Source organism: Oryctolagus cuniculus, chromosome 9 (assembly GCF_051225735.1).
Source record: "Oryctolagus cuniculus isolate XC-2025 breed Fujian yellow rabbit chromosome 9, ASM5122573v1, whole genome shotgun sequence".
Lineage (NCBI taxonomy): Eukaryota > Metazoa > Chordata > Mammalia > Lagomorpha > Leporidae > Oryctolagus > Oryctolagus cuniculus.
Genome location: NC_142875.1, coordinates 101,644,885 through 101,665,664, shown reverse-complemented (window position 1 = coordinate 101,665,664; position 20,780 = coordinate 101,644,885). Strand labels below are relative to the sequence as shown.

At 45.3% G+C, this 20,780-nt stretch overlaps 1 protein-coding gene across 3 annotated transcripts in view; it reads left to right on the top strand.

The window, feature by feature from the left end:
- The first annotated feature begins 7,469 nt into the window (after positions 1 to 7,469).
- Positions 7,470 to 20,780, top strand: part of A2ML1 (alpha-2-macroglobulin like 1) — a 41,744-nt gene continuing 28,433 nt past the window's right edge. For 2 of the 3 annotated variants that reach the window (XM_008259799.5, XM_017343425.4), the window contains exons 1-12: positions 7,471 to 7,606; positions 8,058 to 8,241; positions 8,626 to 8,788; positions 9,358 to 9,410; positions 11,682 to 11,702; positions 12,386 to 12,545; positions 13,787 to 13,871; positions 14,299 to 14,425; positions 14,848 to 14,962; positions 15,545 to 15,654; positions 16,999 to 17,166; positions 18,633 to 18,860. In XM_008259799.5, the coding sequence (XP_008258021.5) occupies positions 7,542 to 7,606; positions 8,058 to 8,241; positions 8,626 to 8,788; positions 9,358 to 9,410; positions 11,682 to 11,702; positions 12,386 to 12,545; positions 13,787 to 13,871; positions 14,299 to 14,425; positions 14,848 to 14,962; positions 15,545 to 15,654; positions 16,999 to 17,166; positions 18,633 to 18,860 (1,479 nt within the window). In that variant the 5' untranslated portion in view covers positions 7,471 to 7,541. Of the gene's footprint in view, positions 7,607 to 8,057; positions 8,242 to 8,625; positions 8,789 to 9,357; positions 9,411 to 11,681; positions 11,703 to 12,385; positions 12,546 to 13,786; positions 13,872 to 14,298; positions 14,426 to 14,847; positions 14,963 to 15,544; positions 15,655 to 16,998; positions 17,167 to 18,632; positions 18,861 to 20,780 lie in introns of all 3 variants that reach the window. The other variant, XM_089304498.1, reaches the window with a different exon arrangement.

Below are 20,780 nucleotides of genomic sequence, written 5' to 3'. Positions count from 1 at the left end.
ATCTTCCATCTGCTGGTTGTGGATGTATTTTTTTTTTTTTTTTTTTTTGACAGGCAGAGTTATACAGTGAGAAAGAGAGAGAGACAGAGAGAAAGGTCTTTCTTCCATTGGTTCACCCCCCAATGGCCGCTACGGCCGGTGTGCTGTGGCCAGTGGGCTGCGCTGATCTGAAGCCAGGAGCCAGGTGCTTCTTCCTGGTCTCCCATGCGAGTGCAGGGCCCAAGCACTTGGGCCATCCTCCACTGCCTTCCCGGGCCACAGCAGAGAGCTGGACTGGAAGAAGAGCAACTGGGACAGAATCCGGCGCCCCGACTGGGACTCGAACCTGGTGTGCCAGCGCCACAGGCGGAGGATTAGCCTAGTAAGCCGCAGCGCCGGCCAGTTGTGGCTGTATTTTAAAGAAATCATAAACGGTGACACACTGAGGCAGTCTCTCATGTTTCTGAGCACCTCTCCTTCCCCATCGGAGGAGAGTAAGTCTGGACTCATTCCACAGGGAGCTCAGTATTGTTGGCACCTTGTTTCTCCTACTCCATGTAGTTATGATTTTCATTGTACTGCAGGGAGCAGAGTCCAAAACTGGACTTGCTGATGGTAAGCCCTGAGAAGTCCTGGGAGGAGCAGACTGCAAGAGCCAGAATGAAGAGAGAAATGAAGACAACTTCATGGCCTCTTCCTCTGCACATTAAGAAGGGAAATGCAAGATGAGGGGCTGCCTTCTGCCTTTCAGTATCAGAACTTTGTCTTGACTCCAGGAAGCATTCTGACCACTGCCAGACCCATCTTTACAGCAGTGGTTGCCACAGGAGCATCAAAATGAGAATTCTCAGGCCCTGCCACACACAGTGAATCAGTAACTCTGAGACCAGGGCCCAGAAAAATGTGCTGTGTTTTTTAAAATTAATTTTTTAATTTATTTGGAAGGCAGAGTGATGATAGAGACAGACAGAAAAATCTTCCATCCACAGGTTCACTCCCCAAGTGCCCTAAGTCAAGAGCTCAGAACCCAATCCACATGGATTCCAGGATCCCAACTGCATGAGCCATCACCTGTTGATTTCTAGGGTGTACACTAGCATGAATCTGGATCAGAAGTAGAGCTGGGACTTGAACCAGACACTCTGATATGGGAAGTGGGCATCCCTAGCAGGACCTTAACTGGGGCACCAAATGCCTGCTCCCTAGCAAAATGTATTTTAACAAGGATTTTTTTTCATGTCTCCCTTAGTGATAAATTGAAAAAAAAGATGGATTTTTTTTCTCTCTTGGTTTGTAAGTATGTGAGGTTAGCTGTAAAAAAAAAAAAAAAAAAAAAAGCATAGTTAATTAATTATGGCATTAAGTGTAAAATCTTTACCAAAGCAGAGCCCTGAATAGAGAAAGAACACTGAAATGGTTTGTGCAACAGGAGCAGGAAGAATTTGAAGGCAATAAAAATAAATAGGTGAACAGGAAGTGAGATCATCTTTGCCCTTTGTTTCTCATGTATTCATTCACACTGGGTACCTGTGTTAGAGGGAAAAGCCTTGGTTCTCTAATGGGTTTTGCTGTCCAGATGGGAAGTATGTCATATAAACAAAGAGGAAAAAATACAAGGTAACTGGTGCAGTGGTCATGTTTGCAAGTCACTAAAGTTTGGGGGCACAGAAAAAAAGAAAATTGGTTCTATTAGGAGTGAAGAAAGATGGTGAGGTGGGGGCCTGTGTTGTAGCACAGCGGGTAAAGCTTCTGCCTGAGATGCCAGCATCCCATATGGGCACTGGTTTGGACCTCACCCGCTCCACTTCCGATCCAGCTCCCTGTCAATGCACCTGGAAAGCCAGTGGAAGACATTTCAAGTGCTTGGGTCCCTGCCACCCACATGGGAGACCTGGATAGAATTCTTGGCTCCTGGCTTCAGCCTGGCCCAGCCCCAGCTGTTATAGCCATTTGGGGGGTGAACCAGTAGATGAAAGATTCTCTCTCTGTGTAGCTCTGCTTTTCAAATAAGTAAATAAATAAAATTAAAAAGATGATGAAGCCATTTAGACCCGCCTGTAGGGAGGAGTTGGTTGAATCTGGAAAGATGATGGATGAGACATTCTTTGGGTAGGGAAGCAGTAGGACAACCTAGACAAGGGGAAAGTCAGGGAGAGAAGCATGTGTGTGAAGCTGTCTTTCAGGATTTCTCTGCCTGCTTTGATGTCTTTCTGTGCCTTAAGAGCTTTTGGAACCCTTCGTGCACTCAAGCAGACACGAATCTGCCTATAATTTTTTTTAATAAAAGTTGCTTTCATTTAAAAATATTATGACTAATTTGTCCAGTTTTGCTTCAGTCTGTAGATTTTTAGTAGCATTGTTTTAAAGTTAAATTTTGATAAATTTTTAATCCCCACATAATATAAAAGGTACTTTCTTAACCATGTTTTTAAAATATTTTAAAACTTATTTATTTTCATTTCATTTGAAAGAGCAACACACACACACACACACAGATCTTCCACTGTCTGGTTCACTCTCCAAATACCTGCAATAGCCAAGACCGGGCCAGGCCAAAGTCAGGAGCTGGGAACTCAATCTGGGTCTCCCACACGGGTGGCAGGGACCCAAGTACTTGAGCCATCACCTGCTGCCTCCCAGGATGCACATTAGCAGGAGACTGAATTAGAAGTTGGGACTCTAACTAACCAGGCACTCTGAAATGGGGTGCAGGTGTCCCAAACAGCATCATAACTACTGTGCCAACTGCCCACCTCCCTCTTAACCATTTTTAACTGCAAAATTCAATACTGTTAGCTCTATTTTCATTGTAAGACAAATCTTGCCTTATTTAACTCTTCAAAATTCTGATTGCCTCAATGTTGCTAACCTTGATAAAGACTGCTCCATGATAATCTTCAAAAACCATAAAGCTTGGGGACAGTTTGTGGTACTGTGGTTTAAGCCACTGCCTGTAATGCTGACATCTCATAAGGCTCATGATTCGTATCCTGGATGCTCTACTTCTGATCCAGCTCCCTACTAACACACCAGGGAGAGCAGCTGCACTCTCATAGGAGACCCAGATGGAGTTCCAGGCACCTGGCTTCAACCTGGTCCAGCCCTGGCCATTGTGGCCATCTGGGAAGTGAACCAGCAGATGAAAGATCTTTTCTCTCTCTTCTTCCCTCCCTCTGTCTCTGCAACTCTGCCTTTCAACGAAATGAAATATTTGAAAACACAAAAACTTAAAGCTAACATTTGTATGAATCTTACTGTGCTCCTGGCACTGTTCTAGAACTTTCCATGCAGCAAATTTTTTGACACTTCCACCAATTCTGTACACCATGTGCTGTTCTTATCTTCAATGTACAGATGAGAATCTGGAGGGAGGTTAATAACTTGTCATGAGTCCCACAGCTAATAAATGGTACCTCCTATATAGATTCTTTGCACCATTATCTTTCTCTGCAGGATTGGTGTCTTTTGGTTCCTGGGACAGTAAGTAGCTGTTCTAAATCCTCCCTAGCAGTAAAATTAGCTTCCTAGGAAACCATGCTAAATACATTTAAAATAGACAAGTATGAGTCTGTATCTCAAGCATTACTAGTTTTCCATTCTATGGTGAATATGGTTTTGAGCGCACAGGAAACCCCCTGTAGTTCAGCTCACAACTCCATTCCAGCTTCTCTCTTAGATCCACAGGACTGAAGCATAAATGTTCAGCAGGATCCCCAAATTCACAAATCTTATCTGCTAGGCACCAAGAGTCAAGGTAAAAGAAGATTCATGTCTGGAGAGAGTAAAGTTATCAGGCTGGGAAAAGTTGGGTAGTAGTGGATCCTGAACAAGTTACAAAGGGAAGACGAGAGTAGAATTTAGATTGAGAAAATCCGAAATAGGAGAGAAGGAAAAAAAAAAGGCCGGAGGAATTATGTTATGCAAGTTACACAATGCTTCTCTCTGCGTTGTTCATTTCCTTTGTCTTGACATGTAAAAAATGCCTCACCCCTCCACCATTTGCTCAGAATGAGCTAGTTTTACTTCAGGGAATCATTTATCTCTTACAGCAATTAATAATTGTTTTCATGTCTTTTACATTTTAAAAATATCATTCCAGAAATCTTTATTTCCTTGTGCAGTTTATGTCTAAGATCCTACTCCAGCAAATCTTTTCAGTAAAGGACTGAATAGTAACTAAGGCAGGCTTTGCATGCCACAGTCTCTTGTAATCCTGCAAACCTACCATGAGAGCACAAAACAACCATAGAGAATATGTAAATGAATATTTCTGTGCTCCAATAAAATGCTATTTACAAAGTAGGCAGAGACTGTATTTGACCTGGGGAGTGAACCAGCAGATGGAAGACCTCTCCCTCTCCCTCTCTCACACAGTGTCTATAATTCTACCTCTCAAATAAATAATAAAAATTAAATTAAAGAGGGGGGGCTGGATTGGAAATGGAACAGCTGGAGTCACAAACTGGCGCCCATAGGGAATGCTGGTGTTGTGTGCAGTGGGCTTTACTTGCTACGCCGCAATGCCAGCCCTAGGTAATGTTTTGTTTTGTTTCCATGTACCCCTCTCCTTCCCCTGGTAATAATAGGTCTTTTTAAAAAAAAAAAAATTGACAGGCAGAGTGGACAGTGAGAGAGACACAGAGAGAAAGGTCTTCCTTTTCCCTTGGTTCACCCTCCAATGGCCGCTGCGGCCAGTGTGCTTCGGCCAGCGCACAGCACTGATCCAAAGCCTGGAGCCAGGTGCTTCTCCTGGTCTCCCATGTGGGTGCAGGGCCCAAGCACTTGGGCCATCCTCCACTGCACTCCCGGGCCACAGCAGAGAGCTGGCCTGGAAGAGGGGCAACCGGGACAGAATCTGGCGCCCCAACTAGAACTAGAACCTGGGGTGCCAGCGCCGCAGGCGGAGAATTAGCCTAGTGAGCCGTGGCGCCAGCCAATAATAGGTCTTTGTGCCTTGCCAATGACAGGATTTGCTGCTCTTTCCCAGAATCTTAAGCCTTTTGAGAGATGAGTATGGGCAGCCGGGGCCTCGCCTGAAGTGGCAGCTAATGCTCTCCTCTATGCCTTAGTACTGAGGGAGGTTCTAGTCAGTATCTCCCTCTGCCCCTGTTTTTGTGAACACCTGGTGGAGACCATGGAAAGAGGCCTGTGAATAATTCTGTGGTGCCCGCACTTGGCCTTCATAATCCTGTAGAACTGTAACTGTTTTCTTCTCGCTTGCTTGTATGATGGCCCAGATACCTCTCCCACTCCGGCATGGGTAAGACAGTCCACACTTCCACACTCTGTTCACAAGGAATTGTGCCTCCTGGGTTTGCAGGCTACTTCTTTGACCTGCAACCTCAGCTCAGCTCTTAGGCTCAACTTTTTGGTTCAATAAAGCAATTGTACAGTTTGTCAAGTTTTTTCTCAACGTCAGGAAGGGAGCAATGCTCTTCCTAGCTTTTTACATCCCAAGTGACAGAAACATTCTACGTAGTGTTTTGTATCACATCCCTCCTCCCACTCAGTACTGCAAACAATTCCCCTTGTCATGAAAACATTATTTTTATTTTAAAAAATATTTATTTACTTATTTATTTGAAAGGCAGAGTGGCAGAGAGTTCTTCCATCTGCTGGTTCACTTCCCAATGTCTACAACAGCCAGGGCTGGGCCAGACCAAAACCAGGAGCCAGAAATTCTATCTAGGTCTCCCATGTGAGTGGCAGGAACTCAAGCACTGGGCCCATCATCTGATGCCTCCTAGGTACACTAACAGAAAGCTGGCTCAGAAATGGGGTGGGACTCGATCTCAGACACTCTGACTTGGGATTCAGGAATCCCAAACAGCAGCTTAACCCACTGCACCACCCCCAAGAAAACGTTATTTTTAATGGCTGCATAGTATTGCTTTATATTAACGTGAGAGTCTATTTAATCAAACTCATACTGGACATTGTACTAAATTTTTTTTTTAATATTTATTTATTTACTCAAAAGGCAGAGTTACAGAGAGGCAGAGAGAAAGAGAGAGAGAGAGAGAGAGAGAGAGAGAGAGAGGTCTTCCATCCACTGGTTCATTCCACAAATGGCTGCAAACAGCTGGAGCTGGGCTGATCCGAAGCCAGGAGCTTCTTCCATGTCTCCCATGCAGGTGCAGGGACCCAAGGACTTGGGCCATCTTCTACTGCCCTCCCAGGACATAGCAGAGAGCTGGATCAGAAGTGGAGCAGCCAGGGCTTGAACCGGTGTCCATATGGGATGGCAGCACTGCAGGCGGCGGCTTTACATGCTACACCACAGTACCAGCCCCCATTGTACTAAACTTAATGTTTTATTTTCCTAGCATCTTTACCCTGTTCCATTTCCTGTAGTAGTAGACTCCTGTTTCTTTGGAGAATTGCCTCTCCCTAACTCCAGGTGTTTCTAGTTGGCTTGCCAATCAGAGTACCCCTTCCCACAGGCCTTGAATAGAGAATGACCCAGGCCCTGCCTATCACAATACTCTCGCCACAACAGTTATTTCAGAATGATGTGAAAGAAGGAGGAAAAAAGTTCTACTTCAGAAATTCCTATAACATAGACAAAAAAACTTAGAAGAATGTGAGTTGAACACTCACATTTCCATCTTCCCACTACTTAAAGGAAAATCTGTGTGCAGGAGGAGAAAATGAGGCCAACCAGAGCCAAGTGAATAGAGAGAAAGCTTGAGAGAAGTGGGTTCTGGCAGCAATGAGCATCGAATTCCAGGTCATAAATAAAGTCTTTGGAGTTGCTATGGTTCCTTTCATTCTGTCTTCATTTCTGATCCAGCCCAGTTACCAGAAGCCCGTTTTTGTTTGAGTTGTTTGGACAGGGATTGACCATTGGTCCAGGAAAGCATCCTCACTAATTTATATTCTAGATGGTTTCCTAGTCTTGTTGCTCTGAAGAACACCATGGAGAAACTCAGTGGATACCTGGCATGCTCCCCATTAGGATACATTTCCAGGGCAGAAGTTTCTGAGTCAGAGAAATATGCACACCTTCAAGGCTTTTGATGTGTGCAGCAAAATTACCCTCAGAAAGGTTGTCCAGTGTATGTTCTCTCTAGAACTAAATGTCTCTGCTTCTACACAGATGCACTAATACTGAGTAGAATTATTTTTTAGAGATTCCAAGTTAGATAGAGGTTTACTGCTTTTCTATTGACCCATGCCTGTGTCCCCAAGTGTTCCTGAAGAGAGTAATAAAAGGAGGTGAAATGAGAATGGGACTTTGGAATGAAACCAGAAAAAAAAAAAGGGAGGAGTCCAGAATGTGTTCTGGGAGCTTTACCGCTGTGAATACTCTGCTCTGGCTTTCCCCCAAAATTAGTATTATAAACTGGATGAACCAGTATGAATGTGCCAGGAAGAAGCAAGTTTTTTGAAGAGGATAGTAGTCCCACCCTGGTCTACCACCTTAGCCTGAGGTCCCAGTAGGTGATTGGTCAGAGCATCCACTGTAAACCACCTACCCTCCTTTGGGAGTTAGCATATAAGCTACATGAGAGAGCCAACTCCGGGTTCCTGGTCCCAAGGAGTCTGTCTCACCCGCAGAGATGTGGGTTCAACTCCTTCTAGGAATGTTGACTATATCACCAGTCTTTGCAGAAGAACTCCACCCGTAAGTGCCTTGCCAGAGTTGTTTAGGACAGGTGTCTTTGCCTATCTTTCTCAAGCATAGATACAGGGAAGGGAAGATAACCTTGGGTGTATTTTAATCTCCTTTGGCCTTTTCCATCTTTGGATCCTTTATCCAGAGAGAAAAACTGAGACTTCAAGAGGAAACTCAACAACAATAACAAAAAGATAAATATTAAGTTGTATGGTTGCCTTGTGCCCTGTTCTCTGGGAGAGACCTCATCTCCACCTTGGAACTCTAGGCATAATTTCTTAATGGTGTGAGGTTTGAGGTTCTGCACTGGGGTATTTGTTACTTATCTTCTCTCTTATAGAAAATAAGGCTCATAAAGGCAGGGACTTGGTCTGTTTAATTCACTGCTATATGTTTAGTGCTTAGCTTTCATCGAATGAATGATTCATTATAGCTTGAAATCTCTTTGTTCCCTTAACAGAAACTACCTGGTGACATTACCAGCCCAACTTAACTTCCCTTCCACACAGAAGGTTTGTTTGGATCTGAGCCCTGGGTACTATGATATAAAATTCACTGTTACTCTGGAGACCAAGGACAAGACCCAGAAGTTGTTAGAACATTCTGGAGTAAAGAAGAGGCACTTACATTGCATGTCTTTTTTAGTAAGTACAGACTCTGCTTTGACTTCGGTCCTTTACTTTCCTACTTTCCTTTCTAGGTACTCAGCATAGTCTAATTTTAAGTATAAATTCTATTGTCTTTTTGCCACAACTCTAAACCCATCTCCCCTAAAAAGTCAATGTCAATTCCTGGCTACAACTCACCCACCTTTTCCTTGACCTTGGATTTCTTCTCTTTCATTTCTCACTTTCACCTCTTATAATACCATTTCCCCTTCTTTCTCCTGGCAACCTGATTTATGGCAGGCCCTACACTTGCTCTCCCCATCTGACCCAGTTCTTTCCTTTTGCCCTTTTGGGTGGCGGCCAGTCGATTCTGTCCCCCAAGTCTCCTGCTGCTCCCCAGAGCTTCCCTCTCCTGGCTAGGTACCGCCTCCAGCTGGTGGCACAGAAGAAGTGGCCACAATCCGGGTGTCAGGAGTTGGACCTAACACCAACTTTGAGGAGAAGAAAAAGGTTCTGATTCAGAGGCAGGGGAGCGGCACCTTTGTACAGACTGACAAACCCATCTACACACCAGGGCAAGAAGGTAAAAGGGACACATTTGGGGTGATAAAAGATTGGGAAACTTCTGTGCTCAGTGGTAGTGAGGGGATTTGTGGCTTGGTATTAGGCATATAGAACAAGAAGAAAGGAGATCTCATGGGATAGTGTCGTGGGGTTGAATCCAAGCCATTTTATATAAGCAAGAGCACGGGGTGGAGCTGCTGCTGTGTGTGTATCTAAATCCAGAGCATAAAATGTCTCCTAGGCAAGTGCAATTGGGCTGCTGGGTCTTAAACCAGGCTGCTTGTACAGAAATAAGAAAACATCAAAGACATTGGGCTGGAGCATCTGCTCTTTGTTTATTCGCCCTTGGAAAGGCAGTTGCATGCTGAGGGTTCAGAGTCAGAAGTCCCAGACAGAAAGAGCGTTGGGCTTTCTCTCTCTCTCTCTCTCTCTCTTTTTTTTTTTTTTTTTTTTTTTTTTTTTTGTGAAAAGTAAAATCTGATGGAGTTTGGCTGATTCAGAAGTATATGCAAGGAGATAGGAGGGGAGGAAGGAAGATTTGTGGAGGGAAGAAATTCCCTTTGGCTAACCATGCCTGTTCCCTTCTAGTGCGTTTTCGCATCGTCACCCTGAACAGCAACTTCGTTCCAGTGAATGACAAGGTGAGGATGTGGCTGGTGGGAGGCAAAGGGAGAGGTAGTGCAGACTGAGAGAGAACAGGGAAAAGAACAGAATCTCTACAAGAGAAATTCTCTCTGTGTATGTGTGTATCTTGGGAGGCAGTGGTGATGGCTCAAGTACTTGGATCTCTGCCAGCCACATGGTAGTTTGGATTGAGTTCCAGAATCCTGGTTTGATCTGGACCAAACCAGGCTGTTGCAGCATTTTGGGAAGTAAATTGGCAGAGGGAAGAACTCTCTCTATCTCTGTCCTTCTGTTCAAATAAATGGGGGGAGAGGAGAGAAGAGAGACAGGCAAACAGAAATCTTCTATCCACTAGTTTGCTTCCCAGATGCCCACAACACTAGCGCTGGGCCAGGCTGAAGCCATGAACAGGAACTCTTCCTTTGCAGACTTCCCAGGCACGTTAGCAGGGAGCTTGATCAGAAGTGGAGCAATCATGACTCCAACAGGCTCTCTGATATGGGATGCTGATGTTGCAGGCGTAACCCGCTGCACCACAACACCAGCTCCCTGTATCCCTTCTTAGGTAGGAGTTTCTTACAGGATAGGGTATTTCTTTCTTAACAGATAGTTGATTCTAGAGTTGCAAAGAGGAAATGCTAGCATCAAAGTGTGGCCGTGGCTGGTACTATCTTAGTCTCTACTGCCCCCTTGAGGTTGATCTCATTAGCTACCCCTATTACATTTTCTCCTCAAAGGTGCTTTGATTTTTGTAGTTAGACTCTATTTCTCTGGTAAAAATTATCTGTTCCTACCCACTCCATTTCTATAAGTAACCTATCCCACCAAATTGAAACACTTGAATTAGCAGAATTTTACTGAGAAATAAATAGATAAAAGCTGTGAGTCTACAGAGCACAATATTTAATTCCAACCAGTCTATGTGAGATAACAGACCTGATACTTTGGTTCCTATATTCAATTAATCAGAAACCTCTGGCAGCTTCCAGTTGGAAGTGCTAGTTTGCTGGCTGAACACATATTTCCTACCAGAGCCTGCTTCTGGCTAACTGCTATCCTCCCTGATTCTTGATACTTATCTGAGAAAAGTACTTTCTGACAACCCATGGCAACACATCAGTGATGTTTGCCTCTTGATTTTCCATTAGCCCCAGACTTAGGGGATATTTCACCTTGACTCTTCTCACTCTCTGTCTCGGATCTTCTGAAGAGTTGTCATACTCCTTACATCAAGCTGATATTTGTACTTGGTGAGGCTCAGCTTCCTCACTGGCTGGCATCACTTGGCACTTGGCCCAAGAATCGAAGGCAAGCACCACTTTGATTTCATTCTCTGTCATTTCTGAGTTAGACTCAAGCTGGCCTTCACTTTGGAGCAACTTTACATACTCTCTGAGCCCCCATAACTAAATTCCCACATTGCAAGCACAACCCCCACCCCCCACCAATCTAATAGTTTTAGCAACCATTGTTAAGGAAATTACACATAATTCTTTGACAGAACGCCTTTAAAGAGTGTATTTTCCAAAATCATTTTGCAATGATTGAAAGTAAAACTCCTTGGACCAGCGTTGTGGTACAGTGGGTTAACCTGACATTGCAAGAGTCTTGGCTGCTCCGCTTCCAGTCAGCACCCTACTAATGGCCTGGGAAAGCAGTGAAGATGCCCCCACGTGCTTGGGCCCCTGCACCCACATGGGAGACCCAGATGAAGCTCCTGGCTCCTGGATTCAGCCTGGACCAGCCCTGGTCTATGTAGCCATCTGGGGAGTGAACCAGCAGATGGGATGATCTATCTTTCTGTCTCTCCCCTCCTCTCTGTCACTTTGCCTTTCAAATAAATAAAACAGTTGTTTCTTAAAAAGGAACTAAAGCTCCTGCCCGCTGGTAGAGTAGACAGCAGAGGAAGCAGCCAGGAGATGGGTGATTCCCAGGAAGAGGCTTGAGCACTGGGGAATCCCATGCTGATAATATTTTCTTCTGGGGCATGTTTGTCATAGAGGAGCTCAGCCACAAGAAGCTGAAGGGTCTGGTTCTCCATTTCTTCAAATCTTTTGGACACTGGTAACCCCTTTAAGGAACTCTCTCTCCTCCCCCACCCAATACATATTTGTTCCCATTGTTTCTCTTCTCAGGACACACACACACACACACACACACACACAGAGCTTATTTAGAAAGAAAGAAGCAAAAGAGAACGAAGAGTTTTTTTTGTGAATTTCTGCTTTTAGCAAACTTACCTTGTTGCTTATCCCACTTTAACCCATGCTGTCTGGCCCTTTTTTCAGTACTCCATTGTGGAACTGCAGGTGAGTGGAGTATTTTTTTTCTTCCCTGTTCAGTTGTGGAGAAGGAAGAATGAGAGTCGGGTGCTAACTATGAAGGCAGAGCAACCCTGAGTGCCCACAAAGCCACTTAGCCACCTCAGCTAGTCCTGTCCTCCTGCCTCTGCCCTCCCCTCCTCTCACACCTAAACCTCTGTAGATGAAGACAGCAGCCTCTGTGCCACGCCAGCGTAACTCGGCTGGGGTCTGTCCTTCTCTTACCGTAGGTCGCGAACACTCGACAGTTGAAAGACGGCATTAGAGGGATGCATTCCCCGCGGTATCCCCATTCCTTTTTCCAACACATTACCTCTCTTTCAGGTATCTTAGTCAATTCCCTTAGCTTTGTTCCTTCATAGGGGCCAGAAATCGTCAGTGCACATCACAAAGGGCATCCTAAAGCTCCCTTTCTGAAACTGGGGTTGACACCTTCAAGGTCTCAGTCTGATCTCCTGAATCCGCAAAGACCAGTTTCCTCCTCTACAGGAGTAGGCGCTCTAGAAACATTTATCTTTCAGTAACAAAGAAATTTATGGATGACATGGGGGCTGTTCTTCCTGGGGTCACCACGGGGGTCGTGAACAATGGAGGGGAGCCTTTACCGGCCTTCTGCAGGGTGGTGTGGGCAGCGCCCAGGCAGGTCTCTCACACATTTCTGATGGACGCAGGACCCCCACAGCAACAGGATTGCACAGTGGCTGGATGTGGTGCCTGAACAGGGCATTGTAGACCTGTCCTTCCAACTGGCACCGGAGGCAATGCTGGGCACCTACACCGTGGCCGTGGCTGAGGGCAAGACCTTCGGCACTTTCAGTGTGGAGGAATACGGTAGGTGGGGGAGTTAACAGGTTGGGGTTTACATTGGGTGTTGTGTCTCAAATCAGCAAAGGTGAAGCAAAATCTTGCTGGTGGAGGGATTCTTTATTCCTCTTGAATCAGTGCTAAACCAGCTAATAATGTCAGGAATATTTCACTGTAATAACTCCTGCCTAATTAGATCAATCACTTTATTTTTTTTTAATGTTTATTCATTTATGGGCTGGCGCCGTGGCTCACTTGGTTAATCCTCCACCTGCAGCACCGGCATACCATATGGGCGCCGGGTTCTAGTCCCAGTTGCTCCTCTTCTAGTCCAGCTCTCTGCTGTGGCCGGGAGTGCAATGGAGGTTGGCCCAAGTGCTTGGGCCCTGCACCCCAACATGGGAGACCAGGATGAAGCACCTGGTTCCTGGCTTTGTATTGGCTCAACGCCGGCCATAGCAGCCATTTGGGGAGTGAACCAATGGAAGGAAGACCTTTCTCTCTGTCTCTCTCTCTCTCTCTCTCTCACTGTCTATAACTCTACCTGTCAAATAAAAAAATATGTATTTATTCATTTATTTGAAAGGCAGAGTTACAGAGAGGCAGAGGCAGAGAAAGAGAGAGAGAAGTCTTCCATCTGCTGGTTCAGTTCCCAAATGACTGCAATGGCCAGAGCTGAGCCAATCTGAAGCCAGAAGCCTGGAGCTTCATCCAGGTCTCCCTTGCTGGTGCAGGGGCCCAATGACTTGGGCCATCCTTCACTGCTCCCCCAGGCCATAGCCATAGCAGAGAGCTGGATTGGAATTGAAGCAGCTTGGGGCCGGCGCTGTGGCCCAGCAGTTTAACACCCTGGCCTGAAGCACTGACATCCCATATTGGCACCAGTTGGGCCCCTGCACCCACATGGGGAACCCAGAGGAAGTTCCTGGCTCCTGGCTTTGGATTGGTGCATCTCCAGCAGTTGTGGCCAATTGGGGAGTGAACCATCGGATGGAAGACCTCTCCTCTCTCTGTGTAACTCTGACTTTCAAAATAAACAAATAAATCTTAAAAAAAAAAAAAAAAAAAAGGGAATGGAGCAGCCAGGACTTGAACCAGCGCACATGGATGCTGGCACTGCAGGCAGTGGCCCCACGTGCTATGCCACAGTGCCAGCCACATAGATCAATCACTTTAATTATCACTGTTTTGGCACTCTTCTGTCCACTACCTGTTTGGCCATGTCCTCATCCTATTCTTGTTTCCAATTGTCTTTCTACTCTCTCCAGTGCTGCCCAAATTTAAGGTGGAAGTGGTGGAACCCAAGAAATTATCGACGGTGCAGGAATCTTTCTTAGTGAAAATTTGTTGTAGGTAAGAGCAGAAACTCTGGTTTTGTAGAGATTAAAGCTTTAGTGAGAGAAGCGATGGGGAAGATGGGGTATGGAGATATATGAAGCCTGGGGTATTTTCTGTCTATTTCATAATTGTGTTTCCATTGTTCACTCAGAATTATTTAGTCTCTACTTTGCCTAGAACACAATGTTGAATCCCATGGGGAACAGGAGTAAGGAGAAAGAAAGATCTGCTTCTGTCCTCAGGGCAGGACTTACTGGGCAATGCAAAGACTCGGAGGCTCTGAGTACAGCAAGGGAAGGAAGAGAACTGGAGAAAGCTAGGACTGTCAGGGCCCTGTCTGAGGCTGGAGTGTGGGAAAGAAGGACACTTGGCGCTTAGGGGAGGAGGGCTGGATCTCCAGTGGAATTTCCCAACTCCCACTCCTTACACTTGCCCTGGACAGGTACACCTATGGGAAGCCCATGCAGGGGGCAGTGCAGGTGTCAGTGTGTCAGAAGGCGTATACCTACTGGTATCTGCAGAGGGACCAGGAACGGCTACCTGACAAATGCAGGAACCTCTCGGGACAGGTGAGTAAGTGGGATGTAGAGAAGAACCTCACACACGTGTCCCAAAGTGTAAGTAAGCATCAAGACAGAAAAGTGATAAAAACCAAAATCCAAAGTAAGAAGCATTTCACAGCATTATTAACCCACTTCCAAAGAACCAAATGGTCTTTTTAAACCTCAGAGCTTCAAAGTTGCTTCATGATTAGAAATACTCGGGTTTTATGCTCCATGTTATGGGAAGAGTTTATCTATCTTAAGGATGGAGGAACTAAAGTATGGAAATAAGAAATTATTTCTTCCTATAATACCTCATGAAATGGAAGCAGAGATGAGATTACTCACATTCTCCCTCTCTCTCCCTCCCTGCCTTCCTCCCTCCCTCTCTCTCTCCCTCCCTCCCTCCCTCCCTCTCTCTCTCCCTCCATTCCTCCCTCCCTTACTAGACTGACAAAGCAGGATGCTACTCAGCATCTGTGGATATGGCTACCTTCAACCTCACTGGGTATACGTACAACCAAAATATCCATGTTGTGGCTTCTGTGGTTGAGGAAGGGACAGGTAAGCAGGATTCTCCTGACTCCTTAAGAAAAGAGAAAGGGATTGGACTGTTCTAGGGACAGAGCTCCTTAGAGGACTCAAGGTCCACCCTCCTGAGTGTTTGGAAGTTCCCCTGTACCAGAGCAGGCAAGGGGAGATGCCAGGTTCCGCCCTGCCATCTATTACCCATTTCCCCAGGAGTGTGAGAACGAGGAGATGGTTCGCATCACTGTCCAGGAATACATATGGCTTCATATCTCCAATGGCGCCTTGCTCTCAGGGATTTTATTTTAAGTATGAAGATGAAGGGAAGGCATTTGTCTTCAATTTCTCCCTCCAATTCCTGATTCTGGCTTCCCCCTGATGCAGACCCTAGGAGGCAGCAGTTGATGCTTCAAGTGATTGAAGTCCCGACACCACATGGGTGATCTGGATCAAGTTCCCAGTTCCCTGCTTCTGTCTTAGTCTGTCTGGCCATTGCAGGCATTTGGGGGAGTGAGCCAACAAAATGAGCTCACTCTGTCTTTCTTTATCTCAAATAAATACAACATGAAGATGAGGATACCAGTACTCAGGTCATTAACCTATGGTTTCCTCTTGCAGGAGTGGAGGCCAACATCACTCAAGATGTCTACATTTCTTCACAAATAGGATCAATGACCTTTGAAGACACTAATGATTTTTATTACCCCAATTTCCCTTTCAGTGGGAAGGTACGTTGAGACTTGTCTCTGCATAGACAAAAAATGCTTCCCTATCCACTTTTGCCTCCTTGCTATACATGTAACATAATAACTCACTGAGCATTATTCTAAGTGCTTGACATGTATAACCTTTGCAACTATCCTGTGAGGTAGATGTTATTGTTGGCCCCATTTTCCAGATGAGGGGACCGAGGCAAGAGTGGTAAGTGTTTTTTCTTTTTCAAGGTTACACAGCTAGGAAGTGGTAACTATGAGAAAGCCCAGGGGTCTTGCATCCTTGCATGGGACCCTTAATCCCATACCTTGAATAGACATGCCTTGACATGCCTTGAATATTTCAGTGACCTCAGAGTCCCTCCTAATGCCTGGGGATCATCTTTTAATGTTTAAACGTTTGAATTAAAGAGCTGCAAAGTTTTCATCCAGTCTGGGCTCCTTTAGCCATGCAAGGTTTATATCAAACTCTCCTTGACAGATAGCCACTTATAGCTCCTTAAGCATTTCCTTTAGAGATTTTAAATTTTCCATTGTTAGTGTCTCTTTCCTGATCTTTAACTGAATCTCCTCCTCCTTCAGTTACCTTTCTTTATTTCCCAGGTAATTGGTCAGCACAATAATGTGGTACGTAGTTAGACCATTTATTGCTTAGTCACCTTTGCTCTAAACCCAGGATAGAGCCATATTTTTTTTCAAGCCTAAGGATTATACAATTTGGGAGGGGAAGGGGGGACTTCCTTTAAGAAAAAGAAATGAGGGGCTGGCATCACTGTTCACCAAATTAAGCCACTGCCTGCCACTGCCAGCATACCATAAAGAAGTGTTCATTCATGTCCCCGCCCACTCCACTTCCAAAACAACTTCCTGCTAATGTGCCAGGGAAGGCAGCAGAAGATGTCCCAGGTGCTTGGGCCCCTGCCACCTGTGTAGGAAACCTGCATGGAATTCCTGACTCCTGGCTTCAGCTTGGCCCAGCCCTGACTGTTGTAACCAATTGGAAAGTGAACCAGCAGGTAGAAGATCTCTTTCTCTCTCTCTCTTTCCCTGTCTCTCTCATTCTGCCTTTCAAACAAACAAACAAAAAAAAAATTGAAAGAAAAAAATAAAAAGGAAAGTTACATACAGAAACTTGGAAGGAGCCCATGCAAGGGAACAGCCCAAAGCTTGCCCTCCTGCAGGCTTGTTTTTCTGTTTGCTTCTCAGTACCTCTTAGATGCTGGTTCCCGAGGCTTGAATCACACTTTTTCAGACTCTTTCCTGAAGTGTAGTCTTAGAATTTCAATGGTCACTTCACTTTAGTTCATACCCACACCTACCCAAACCTAATTCTAATGCCCTAATGACCTTCCCCCTCAGATCACAGTTAGGGGCCAGGACGACTCCCTCCTCAAGAATCATCCTGTCTTCCTGGTGATTTATGGCCTAAATGAATCCATCAGCCAGACCCTGAGGACTGACGACCATGGCGTTGCTCCTTTCAAGCTGGATACCGTTGCTTGGAATGGGGCAGATGTTTCTCTGGAGGTGAGCGCCGTGGGTACCAGCTTGTTAGGAGGGAAGGCTTCCCTGAGGGGAAAATCTTCAAAATGCTCCCGTTTCATGTCACCCCTCAATTTGCCATCTCATCTCTTTCATGCATCAGTTTTGCTCCCCAGTTGACAAAAAGAAAATTTGCTTAAATCTTTTTTATCTTCAGCATTAGTTAAATAAATAGCCCTTCAGATCCATTCAACTATTTCTACTAATCTGCCTTATAACTTATCCCATCTCTGTCAGATACATGACATCAGAGTAGGGAGGGAGAATTGATTCGGAGCCAGTCTTTCTCTTCCTCCTTCCCTTGCCCCATCATGGAGTGGTGAAGACACCAGTTGGGATGCCTGTGTCCCGGCACTGGCTTCAGATTCCAACTTCATGCTAGTGTGGGAGGCAGTGGTGATGGCTCGGGTTGTTGGGTTCCTGCCACCACCCATGTAGGAGACCTGGATTGAGTGCTCGGCTTGCACCTTCAGCCTGGCCCAGCCCTAGCCATTGTGAACATTTGAAAAGTGAACCAACAAATGCCAGAACTCTCTCTCTCCCTCTTGAATAAATAAATAAATAGCTGCAAAGGAAAGGCCAACAACTCTAGGTTTTAGGTAAGTATATGGAAGATTACTTCTATCGATTACCAACTACCACAACAATGCTGCTTATCAAACAGCTTTGAAAGTTCAGTGTCACACAACAAAAAGCATTCATTGCTCATGCATCTCTACTAGTCAGGTAAGCAGCGCTGCTGATCTTGGTGGGTTTCTTTATATGTCTGGAACCAGCTGGCTGTAAGCTGCTGATCCACATGCCTCCTCTGATCCAGCAAGCTAGCCCAAGAGGCAATGATTGCTACAAGAGCAATAGCTGTTGTACAATAATTTTTTCAAGTCTCTACTTATATTGCATATGCCAACATCCCATTCTCAATAGTAAGTCGTATGTTGGCTCACACTCAGACTAAGGGAGTACTACAAGATTACATGGGAAAGGATGTTGGCACAGGAAGGGGTACAGAACTGGAGCCATGCTGTTACGTCTTATTTACTATTTCTTTACTCTAGGCATCACTCAATCTTTCCACCCAGAAATAGTTAGCTTTCATTCTCATTATCCTCTCTACCTAGTTTTCCTATCTCTGAAATGCAATCTTTGATTCCTATATAATCTTATTTATGCTTGTCTATCTCCTAGGAATCAGTCTGTGAAGGTGTCTCACCCACAGTCCCTCATTACTTGACAACTATAATTTAGCCCTCCCATCACCCTCACACATATGAAACCATTGCTGCATGTAACCACTTGTACAAACTCCTTGCCCAGTTTCTGACTGGGCATCTAGTGAAATCCCCACATGCCATTCTTTGGCAGCAAAGATTTGAAAACCGTGACAAGTCCATGGTGTTAGTATGGTTGGATGCTCAAAGGCTATCCCTTTCTCTCTCTCTCCCCTCTGCCAGGGCAAGTTCCAGTTGGAAGATTTAGTATACAATCCAGACCAAGTGCCCCGGTACTACCAAAATGCCTACCTGCACCTGCGACCCTTCTACAAGACCACACGCAGCTTCGTTGACATACGGCCACTAAGTGGCCTCTTGAAATGTGGCCAACCCCAGGAAGTTCTGGTGGATTATTATATTGATCCAACCGATGCAAGCCCTGACCAAGAAGTCATCTTCTCCTACTATGTGAGACTGGGATATGGGAATTGGTGGAAATGTATCGGGAAGGAAAGGAAATGAGAAGAGTCAGCCAGAGAGAGTGGATAGATCATCTATGGAGATGTCATCATGCAAGGCACATTTAGAAGTTCAAAATTTTTATAAGCCGTATTAAAGAAATTAAGGGCAGGTGAAATTATTCTTAATATATATTTTATGTAACTGAATATATTCTAAATATTGTCATTTCTACATGAAATCAACATAAAAATTAATAGGTATTTTACCTTCTTTGTTTCAACCAAGTCTTTGAAACAGTATGTATGTTACACTTAAAGCATATCTCAGTTTGGATTAGCCACATTTCAAGTACTCAGTGTTTGCAAATGGCTAGTGGTGACTGCATTACACAATGTAGGTAGAAATTAAGGAGTAAAGAGATTTGGATAGGAACCCAGAAAATTGAGAAAATAAAATGAGAAATTAACTGAGAAAGTGTTGCTGGCCAGGGTCAACAAGGAGGTGGGTGGTTGCGTTGGGTGGGAGGCAGAGTGAGGAGGACATGGGACATAAGACCAATTTCATTCAAGTTGGTAGCCTGAAGAAAATGGAGATAGATAAGCAGCTTTTCTGGTCAGAATTGGTGATAGTGAAGAATTAAGAGTTGTATGAAGCTGGGCTGGCGCCACGGCTCACTAGGCTAATCCTCTGTCTTGTGGCACTGGCACACCGGGTTCTAGTCCCGGTTGGGGTGCCGGATTCTGTCCTGGTTGCCCCTCTTCCAGGCCAGCTCTCTACTGTGGCCAGGGAGTGCAGTGGAGGATGGCCCAAGTCCTTGGGCCCTGCACCCCATGGGAGACCAGGATAAGTACCTGGCTCCTGCCATCGGATCAGCGCTGTATGCTGGCTGCAGTGCGCCAGCCACGGTGGCCATTGGAGGGTGAACCAACAGCAAAGAAAGACCTTTCTCTCTGTCTCTCTCACTGTCCACTCTGCCTGTCAAAAAAAAAAAAAAAAAGTTGTGTGAAGCTAAAATCAAATAGTCCAGTCTTTTTACTCCCTTATCATCTCCTCAGTCTCTGGGAGACTTTCTGCCCTGTGGATCATTCCAGTAACTTCTATCATTTCACTATCTTCATGAACCCAAAGACCATCATCCTGACATAACAGAATAAGGAGGTGTGCATTGTCCCTAGGACAGAGTGTGGGGAGGCCTGGGAGAAGAGTGAAGCTGAGACTGAGCCTGGTGGGATGGCTGAGTGTCAGCTGGAAGTTGGAAGAACCAGCCCCACAGCCCATGGGACATGGAAGGCAGCCTGCTTAGACACAATCCACTGGGGTGGGTGTTTGATCTAGTGGTTAAGATGCCCGTTAAGATACCCGCATCCTACATAGGTGTACCTAGGTTCGATACCTGGCCCTGACTCCTGACTCCAGCTTCCTGCTAATGCAGATCCTAGGAGGCAGCAGTGATGGTTCAAGTGATTGGGGGTTCCTACCACCCATGTGGGAGACCTGGATTGAGTTCCTGACTCCTGGTATTGGCCTTGGCCTAGCCACAAGTGTTGTGGGCATCAGGAGAGTGAACCAGTAGATGGGAGCACTCTCTCTCTCTTTTTCTCTTTCTTTAAAATAAATAAATAAGTAAAAGTTAAAGAAAAACAGTTCACTGGACTCTGTTTTAAGTGAGAATGCACAGGAAGCGAGAGTTAGAAAAGAAGGTTACTCCTCAGGGGGTCAAATGTAGGGAGGCTCAGTATAGTTTATGACAAGCCCATTTCTGTTGAATTTTGAATTGCACTGAAAAAAAATGACAAGGTTGACTTTAGCTGACTTTATGTCACAAGGATAATGATAAGAAGCAGCAGCCTGCAGATCTTAAAGGAACAGTGGACTGCTATCTCTAGTGAGGAATGGCTTCTCTGCTCTCTGACATCTGTCTCTCCT